Source organism: Coregonus clupeaformis, unplaced genomic scaffold (genome assembly GCF_020615455.1).
Source record: "Coregonus clupeaformis isolate EN_2021a unplaced genomic scaffold, ASM2061545v1 scaf1225, whole genome shotgun sequence".
Lineage (NCBI taxonomy): Eukaryota > Metazoa > Chordata > Actinopteri > Salmoniformes > Salmonidae > Coregonus > Coregonus clupeaformis.
Genome location: NW_025534679.1, coordinates 157501 through 167392, shown reverse-complemented (window position 1 = coordinate 167392; position 9892 = coordinate 157501). Strand labels below are relative to the sequence as shown.

At 45.4% G+C, this 9892-nt stretch overlaps 1 protein-coding gene across 3 annotated transcripts in view; it reads left to right on the top strand.

Annotated features, from left to right (window-relative positions):
* Nucleotides 1-128: 128 nt before the first annotated feature.
* Nucleotides 129-9892, top strand: part of scg3 (secretogranin III) — a gene marked incomplete at its 5' end in the record, with an annotated part of 16642 nt that continues 6878 nt past the window's right edge. For 2 of the 3 annotated variants that reach the window (XM_045217786.1, XM_045217785.1), the window contains 8 exon segments: nucleotides 129-171; nucleotides 1744-1983; nucleotides 4546-4688; nucleotides 5425-5583; nucleotides 5782-6043; nucleotides 6290-6406; nucleotides 8533-8616; nucleotides 9205-9318. In XM_045217786.1, the coding sequence (XP_045073721.1) occupies nucleotides 129-171; nucleotides 1744-1983; nucleotides 4546-4688; nucleotides 5425-5583; nucleotides 5782-6043; nucleotides 6290-6406; nucleotides 8533-8616; nucleotides 9205-9318 (1162 nt within the window). 3 annotated transcript variants of the gene reach the window in all.

Below are 9892 nucleotides of genomic sequence, written 5' to 3'. Positions count from 1 at the left end.
TAATATTATGTCAAATAGACTTTATGGAGGGGAGAGTTCTCAAACGTCAACAACGTCATATCAAACCAGACTGGAGCAAAAGTAAACAAATAAATCAATGTTTACACTGTTTATGTTCTTTTCCACAGATTGCAGAGGCAGATGATGTGAAAGCTGCAGTGGAGTCTGCAGGTAAGCGGATACTTCACAGCCAATCAATCAGTATTGTTATTACATACATTTGAATATGTACAGTATATGTGAATAGTGTGTCAGAAATATTTTTGTTGTCTCTTGGTGTCTTCACAATATATAACTGTTTTATCTTATTTTTCAATATAATGCAGTATGGTCTGGTGTTGTTCTTGCCTTTAACTGTTCTGTACTGTTTAGGGTGTCCACCCACTCAGCCCAGAGTTGGTGAAAACGCACTTTGCTGATCAAATTTAACTTCCTTATGTTAAATTAATTACATTAATTTTACCAATACAAATATTATTATTTTAATCGTTCAGTGGGGTCTTTCTCTAACACAGTGGTTCCCAAACTGTGGGGCAGGTAGTATTTTGTAATTTGTGGTCATCTTCTTGAAAGTTGTTTTCACCGGTCACAAAAAGCAAAATTAGCCACAAGCTGAATTGAATGTAAAAGGCTGAAAATAAAAAGCTTGGTATACGCTCAGTGCTTCATTGACATTTCACAGAGATATTGATTATAATCTAAAAGGCAAAACTGATCCTAGATCAGCACTCCTATTCCCAGATGTTTTATGAATATGGACCCTGAATTTCACTAGTCCTTGTGGTCTCCCATCTAGGGGTTGACCAGGCCCAACCCTGTTTAGCTGCAGAGGAAAGCCAGCCAGGCCCAACCCTGCTTAGCTGCAGAGGAAAGCCAGCCAGGCCCAACCCTGCTTAGCTGCAGAGGAAAGCCAGCCAGGCCCAACCCTGCTTAGCTGCAGAGGAAAGCCAGCCAGGCCCAACCCTGCTTAGCTGCAGAGGAAAGCCAGCCAGGCCCAACCCTGCTTAGCTGCAGAGGAAAGCCAGCAAGGCCCAACCCTGCTAGCTGCAGAGGAAAGCCAGCCAGGCCCAACCCTGCTTAGCTGCAGAGGAAAGCCAGCCAGGCCCAACCCTGTTTAGCTGCAGAGGAAAGCCAGCCAGGCCCAACCCTGCTTAGCTGCAGAGGAAAGCCAGCCAGGCCCAACCCTGCTTAGCTGCAGAGGAAAGCCAGCCAGGCCCAACCCTGCTTAGCTGCAGAGGAAAGCCAGCCAGGCCCAACCCTGCTTAGCTGCAGAGGAAAGCCAGCCAGGCCCAACCCTGCTTAGCTGCAGAGGAAAGCCAGCCAGGCCCAACCCTGCTTAGCTGCAGAGGAAAGCCAGCCAGGCCCAACCCTGCTTAGCTGCAGAGGAAAGCCAGCCAGGCCCAACCCTGCTTAGCTGCAGAGGAAAGCCAGCCAGGCCCAACCCTGCTTAGCTGCAGAGGAAAGCCAGCAAGGCCCAACCCTGCTTAGCTGCAGAGGAAAGCCAGCAGAGTGATACAAGGTGGTTTGGCTGCTGGCTTCTCTATTTAAAGACACACTATGGAAGTTTAGTTGATGAAAACACACAAATCCTCAGTTTTAGGCTAACAATGTATGGGTGAGGGTAGGTGTGCCCTTTCTGGACAATATTTCTCTCCATAGAATGGACTCCTTTTGGCTCAAGAGGAGCAACCCCAGAGGCAGAAGCTTCGTATAGCTTCTTAAATATTTCCCTCTCCCCCTCAGACACCAAATCTGCTGCGGAGCCTAAAGAGGTGAAGGAGGCGGAGCCAGAGCAAGAGAACGATGACTTCACTCTGCTCAAGTCCCTGGCCGAAGGTCAAAGGTCAAAAGAGACCAATGAGACACCAGTCAGAGAGAGCCTGGAGGAGGAGCCTTACTTCCCAGATGAATCAGATTCCACCAAGAACCGCCGGCTAGCCGAAGACTATGACTCAACCAAGATGGAAAACAGCAAGTACCAAGGTATCTAGTTTAGTCTGTTTATTCTACAGCAAGTACCAAGGTATCTAGTTTAGTCTGTTTATTCTACAGCAAGTACCAAGGTATCTAGTTTAGTCTGTTTATTCTACAGCAAGTACCAAGGTATCTAGTTTAGTCTGTTTAAAATTGACATTAGTTTGTCTGTGGTATCTAGTTTAGTCTGTTTATTCTACAGCAAGTACCAAGGTATCTAGTTTAGTCTGTTTATTCTACAGCAAGTACCAAGGTATCTAGTTTAGTCTGTTTATTCTACAGTAAGTACCAAGGTATCTAGTTTAGTCTGTTTATGAATGTACTACAGCAAGTACGACTATCATTATCTCCGCAAGGTTATGCCTTTAAGCTCAGTGGGCTATTAGACTATATTGGGAACCTATTAGGGGTATTTGACTTTGTCTTCTGTCCCTAACCAGACCGAATGTTACATTAATGGCCTCTTGGACAGACTCTTGGACTGACTCTTTACTGTATATAACTATGGTTGACCTATAGACCAAATCTGAATGTTTCTAAACAAAGCTGTTCTGGTGGTTCCAGGTAGACAAAGGGTCCCTGTCTTTGTCTTTTTTCCTGTCCTGTCTGGGCCTGTTGGCTCTGAGCCTGTGTGTCTGATAGGGCTCTTCCCTGTGTCTGATCCCTCTATAGTGAGGTCAGGTCTGAGGCCCTGCGCTGCTGTGAGAGAGTGAGAGAGAGAGAGAGAGAGGATTATCTCTCCCCAGGCTGTTGGCTGAGACAGTGGAAGTGCTAAGGCTAAGCTACAAGCCTTAAATCCTCTTCCTCCATCGCTACAGGAGACTATAGACACTTAGTACCTCCCAAATGGCACCCTATCCCCTATATAGTGCACTACTAGTGTATAAAATAGGGGACACAGCCCGTCTCTCACAGACTCAGTATTTAATCTCGACCTAGTTCCGGGGAAGCAGTTAACTACTGTTTTAGACTTGGGGTCAAATGTCAGGTACCATACAGAAAAGAAGGGCATTGTTCAAATACGTCTTGAATCCTTCCTTCCTTCTTCCCTTCCTTCACCTAATCACTGATCTAACATGGTCGGACAGGTGAATGCACAGGCCCCAATACATGGTTTTCACCTATCCAGTCATGTCAGATCAGATCACTTCAAAGAATGGAATCAATATGGAAGGATTTATGTGAAGTATTCAATCAGGGGGCCCCTCTTGATCCTCTCAGAGGAGCTGATGGGTTGCGTCCCAAATGGCACCCTATTTCCTATGTAGTGCACTACTTTTGACAAGAGCTGTATGAACCCTAGTCAAGAGTAGTGCACTATAAAGGGAATAGAGACATTATGGTCTGACCCCAAGTCTCTCTCCTCTCAGGATCTGGGTCAAGGTTATATTCTTAGTGTATGAAAAAATAGCCTCATATGTACTCTACTGTACTCTAATGTACTGTACTCTACTGTACTCTACTGTACTCTACTCTACTCTACTGTACTGTACTCTACTGTATTGTACTCTACTGTACTGTACTGTACTGTACTGTACTGTACTCTACTCTACTGTACTCTACTCTACTCTACTCTACTCTACTCTACTGTATTGTATTGTACTCTACTGTACTGTACTGTACTGTACTGTACTCTACTCTACTCTACTCTATTGTACTCTACTGTACTCTACTGTACTGTACTCTACTCTACTGTACTGTACTGCTGTTGGCTCTGAAACTAAGGCACCTCATCAGTTATACCATATTCTCAGTAGATCAACCTGGATACCATATTCTCAGTAGATCAGCCTGGATACCGTATTCTCAGTAGATCAGTCTGGATACCGTATTCTCAGTAGATCAGCCTGGATACCGTGTTCTCAGTAGATCAGCCTGAATACCGTATTCTCAGTAGATCAGCCTGGAGGCACATCTTTTATTTGATCTAAAGAAAGAGAATGACCTGTAGTGAACTGTTATGAACATGTACTGTTGAGTGTTGAGTTCTACCTAGTTTAGCTTGTTTTGTTGTGTATGATCACACAACACATCCTCTCTGTATGGGGTCTATATGGCTCAGATACACCCCTTCTCTTATATTATTTAGAGGCAGAGGAAAACAAGTACTGTGATGTTAACGTAGTGACGATTCAGCTAAACCTGGTTGAGTTATTTTCAGTTTCATAACTCGAGAGTTGTTGCTGTTGGACAATTTGCAATGTGTGTGTGTGTGTGTGTGTGTGTGTGTGTGTGTGTGTGTGCTGGCCATCTGTCTCCTGGTCTGCTACTGCTACATACAGCCTTAAGTCTCAGCGTTTTAGTTTGTTACATAAGAGTCATACTGGCACAGGGATAAACCTAGTGAGCACAGAAAGATTTAGGAGAGGAGAGGAGAGGAGAGGAGAGGAGAGGAGAGGAGAGGAGAGGAGAGGAGAGGAGAGGAGAGGAGAGGAGAGGAGAGGAGAGGAGCCTGCAGCTCATTCATAACTGACAGATCTGTGTTGCACCCAGTGGGACACACACACACAAACTCAAACACACAACCACATAGGTGTTTTTATATTGTCGTGTCCTTGGTTGTGATTGCAGATGACCCAGAGAGCTTCAGGCAGGTGGATGGTACCCCTCTAACGGCTGAAGACATCGTCCAGAAGATCGCTACTAAGATCTACGAGGAGGACGACAGAGGGGTGTTTGACAGGATTGTCTCCAAGCTGCTCAAACTGGGCCTGGTAGGTCCAGCTGTCTGGCAAAAACAGAAGACAGAAATGGCTCCCAAAACGTTCTTGTGTGATAGTCAATGTTTCTGGCCTTCCCTCAAATGGACATCAGGTTTGGGATCAATTACTTTTCAATTCAGTCAGTTCAGGAAGTAAACTGAAATTCAAATGTAAAACAAAAATCTCATAGGGAAGCATTGAGAAAAATTGGAATTGGAATTAAATGTTTATTTTACTGCCTGAATTGACTGAATAAAACATTTCATGATCCCAACCCTGATGGACACTGTAAGTCAGGGACGGACCGGGACCATAAATCGGCCTGGGCATTACTAACACAGCCCATTGTTTCCCTCAAGGCCCCCATTATTGGTCAAATAATGATAATTCTGCCAAAACAAAACCCAATTTAGACCAGCCCACTGGGCTAAAGATGGACGAGCCCATCTGGCATTTGCCTGAACTTCCCTATGGCCAGCCTGTTTCTGGTGTATGTGTGTAGTTGTGTGAATCAGAGACTGTGATTAACAGTTCACAGTGGGGTTGATTCATGGAATCCCCCTCTTATAGTGAGTGATGCACTTACTGAAGAGCTTGCTCTCTCTCTCTCTCTCTCTCTCTCTCTCTCTCTCTCTCTGCTTTCTCTCTCTCTCTCGCTCTCTCTTTCTCTGCTCTCTCTCTATCTTTCTTTCCCTCTCCTGCTCTCGCTCTCTCGATCCCTCCCTCTCAACCTCCTTTCCTCCACCAGATAACAGACAGCCAGGCAGACAGTCTGGAATACGAGGTAGCCGAGGCTCTTCAGGACCTCATCACGAAGAACGCAAAGAACAATGAGATCGAGGACCTGGGAGTGGACTATCCCATAACCCGGGGTGACCAGGATGACGATAATCCCGACGCTAGCATGGTACGATCTGGGATAAGGCTAAATTCAATTAAATACAAGGCCAATTTAGTTGCACAACATTTGAGAATTTTTCGATTCTCAGAATGCCTCCCATCAGACACTGGTATGGTGATGGTGACGATGGTGATGGTGATGGTGACGGTGGTGATGGTGACGGTGATGATGATGCTGTCTAACTCTCTTCCTCTCTCCTCCCAGGATGTTACTGGGTCCCCCAACCGTCGGTACGATGAAGAAGATGATGAAGATCAGGCGGCCATTGATGACACAGTGGATAACACCTGGGATAGAGTTAACGAGGGAGAACGGGAGGAGGAGGAGAGGAGCGAGGGAGAACGGGAGGAGGAGGAGAGGAGCGAGGGAGAGAGAAATGAGGGAAATGAGTTGAGCCCAGAGGATGGTCTTCAGGACCTTCAGTACTTCCCCAACTTCTACCATCTGCTAAAGAGTTTAGACTCAGGTAGGAATACAGATACACACACACACACACACACACACACACACATGCACACACACACACACACATACACACACATGCACACATACACACACAAACATACCCAAGCATGCCAGCTCTCTCTCACACACAAACACCACATGCACACACAAACAAACACACCTGTGTGTGTGTGTGTGTGTGTGTGTGTGTGTGTGTGTGTGTGTGTGTGTGTGTGTGTGTGTGTGTGTGTGTGTGTGATGTTTCCAGAACAAGACGCCCAGGAGAGAGAGACTCTGATCACTATCATGAAGACTCTGATTGACTTTGTCAAGATGATGGTGAAATATGGAACCATCACACCTGAAGAGGGAGTCTCCTATCTTGGTAAAACAGATTATTATCTATATAATAACATCTATATACTACCTTGGTAAAACACATATCAGTTAATCATCTATATATCAGAGATTATTATCTATGTCACAGTTTATATCCAGGATGTGACTTGACTGTTGGTGGTGGTAGTGGGTGTGTGTGTGTGTGTTATCTGTTTGTGCAGTGGAGCATAGTGCCTCTGTTCAGACAGATAAATGTCACAGGAACGACCCTCGCTTTTACAGATTTATGAGGGTCACACACACACACACACACACACACACACACACACACACACACACACACACACACACACACACACTGTGATGTTCTGTTTGCATCTTTTTCTTATCTTTCTGTGAAATTTTGGCTGAGTGTGAGTAACCGACAGACAAACAGACAGACAGACAGGTAGGCAGGCAGACACACAGACAGGTATTTAAGTTTTCTGTCATTGATTTGAAATGATAGGCAGTGGAACCTTTTTAGATATTCTGTTGTGCTGGAGTAGTGATTGTGTAGAGAGAAACAGAGAGAGAATGTTTTTGTGTCTATTTGTGTGTGTGTGTGTGTGTGTGTGTGTGTGTGTGTGTGTGTGTGTGTGTGTGTGTGTGTTGCGTGCCCCACCACAATAACAGATCCCAGCCACCCAGGTCCATACATACAACATTTAACACAACCAATCAATACTTCCGGTAATAACCTCTGATCAGTTATTGACCTATTGATCTCCTGCGCTGTGCTTCCTGCTGAGAACCTCACACAACACCAACATCACCAATACCCTACAAAGCAGATAACACCTCATTTATTGTCATCACAACATTTCTGGAGACCCTTTTAGAGACACCTACATACATTACACCGGTAATGTTAGTTAGACAATCTCCAGAGTCATGTATTGAGATCTCCAGCTATATATGGCTCTACTTTACCCTGGTGCGTCATGTTGCGGTGTATCTATGTGCGTTGCTATTGAGTGACGTGTCCTTTTCATATCCTTCCAGCTGATTGACTTGACGGTGGCTCGGTGACTAGTGTCGTTTAGACAGCAGGACAAAGATAACACACACTGATAATAAAGACCAAATTGAATACATTACGTAATAGACGGGGGTTTCCTTGGCAACCCCGACGACATTATGTTTAGGTTCCGTGGAGACGTGGGGATGGAATTATGGGTTGCCAGGCAACGGGCCATTGTGTCCGCAGTGACCCGTGATTGTGGATAGGGATGAGTCACCTCTGTTACACACAACTGATCTGCCTTAGGGAGATAAAGGAGAGAGAGAAAGATAGAGAGGGGGGGGGTAAAGGTCACTAACAGCAGGACACGGGGGCTGTGACACAGAGCCATCTCTACAGTAGAGAGAGAGAGAGAGAGAGAGAGAGAGAGAGAGAGCGAGAGCGAGAGCGAGAGAGCTGGCCGTTTCACAGAACAGCTGTATTTAGTATCAACTGGACAGTTCAGCTGGTTACTAGACGTGGAGTGTCTGTTGAAGAGATGAATCAGGACCCTCCCTCATAGTATAATGAGCGGTGTTCTGGAATCAGGTCCCTCATAGTATAATGAGCAGTGTTCTGGAATCAGGACCCTCATAGTATAATGAGCGGGTTTCTGGAATCAGGACCCTCATAGTATAATGAGTGATGTTCTGGAATCAGGACCCTCATAGTATAATGAGGGGTGTTCTGGAATCAGGATCCTCATTGTATAATGAGTGGTGTTCTGGAATCAGGACCCTCATAGTATAATGAGTGGTGTTCTGGAATCAGGACCCTCATAGTATAATGAGCGGTTTTCTTGGAATCAGGACCCTCATAGTATAATGAGTGGTGTTCTGGAATCAGGACCCTCATAGTATAATGAGTGGTGTTCTGGAATGAAAAGGAGGAAAGAGAGAGGGAACGGTAGAGAAATGGGAGTGTAGAAGAGATAGGAAAGACAGAGAGGAACAGAAATAGAGAAGATAGGAAATAATGGGTAGTGCTGTGGAAAGAGAGGAGAGAGGTGGAGCAGGGGAGAAATAGAAGGAAGGAAAAAGAGGAACGGAGAAATAGAGAATATAGACTGTGTACTGAATGAGTGGTGTTGTGGAGACCTGTCTAACCTCTATATGTCTATCCTCCTGTAGAGAACCTGGATGCTATGATCGCTCTGCAGACCAAGAACAAGCTGGGGAAAACACTGGGGAACCCTGGCATCATCACACCTACAGGTAAATATCACCCAGTCACCTGTCCTCCTCATATCATTCCACCTGATTGACCTCACGGTGGCTCGGTGACTAGTGTCAGGTAAATATTGCCCAGTCGATGTACTTCTCATTATTCCCTTCTGTGTTTTTTATTTTGATGTATAGTTAAGGGAAAGGTTAAGGTAAATGTAAGGTTAAGGTAAGGGTACTTTGCTCAGGCAGGTCGTGTAATACTGAACTTCCCCTTTAAGTTTGTGTTGGGTTAGGTGTGGTGGGGTTGGGCTGAGTTGGGTGTGGTGTGGTTGGGTTGGGATGGTTGAGTTGGGTGTGGTGGGGTTGGGGTTGGGTTGGGATGGTTGAGTTGGGTGTGGTGGGGTTAGGGTTGGGTTGGTTGAGTTGAGTTGAGTTGAGTTGGGTTGGATGTAGTGGGGTTGGGTTGAGTTGGGTGTGGTGGGGTTGGGTTGAGTTGGATTGGGTTGGGGTTGGTGGGGTTGGGTCGGGTGTGGTGGGGTTGGGTCGGGTGTGGTGGGGTTGGGGTTGAGTTGGGTTGGGTTTAGTCGGGTTGAGTTGGGTTGGTGGTAACTGACTGTTGTTGTGTCTGTGTTGCAGGGAAGACCCCAGAGGACGATGACAACACCAAGGCAGAGGCGGCCAAGATGCAGAAGGAGTATGAGAACCTGAAAGACTCAACCAAGGAAGAAGCGCCGTCCACCGAGACCAGAGGCGAGTTCAACAAGGCTTCTGTTTGCAGCGAACATGTTGCCAGAGTAACACTTTCAGTTGAATGATTTGAATGAACATTTCAAAATGTTACCATGAAACATCAAACAGCTACTTTTTGTAAGGATTACTCTGGCTTTTAGCGACAATATTCAAACTGAAAATGACTTAGCTATTGCTACTAAATATAGTAGAAAGTCTATATGGCCACTTGATTATTTTTAGAGGCAGTTAAGACACGAAACAGACACTTACGTTCGCCGCACACTATCTTCTCAGACTGTTAGCTAACGTTAGCGAACAGTCGTGCCTAACACAAAACAAATGGAATATGTTAGCTAACATTAGCCAACGTTCGCAAACTATTTCCCTTGTTGAACGCACCTCAGTTAGTACATTACTATATCTACAAAATGGCTGCTATAAGACTGTAATATACACACTGAATGCCGAACTTGTGAGGGTCGTTCAAGTGGTTATAACCCAGTTGGAACCTCGTATTTCCCACTTGCGAGGAGCATTTGAGGGCAACATGAGACTGTAATATAGACCCAAAATGTCTGCTATAAGACTGTAA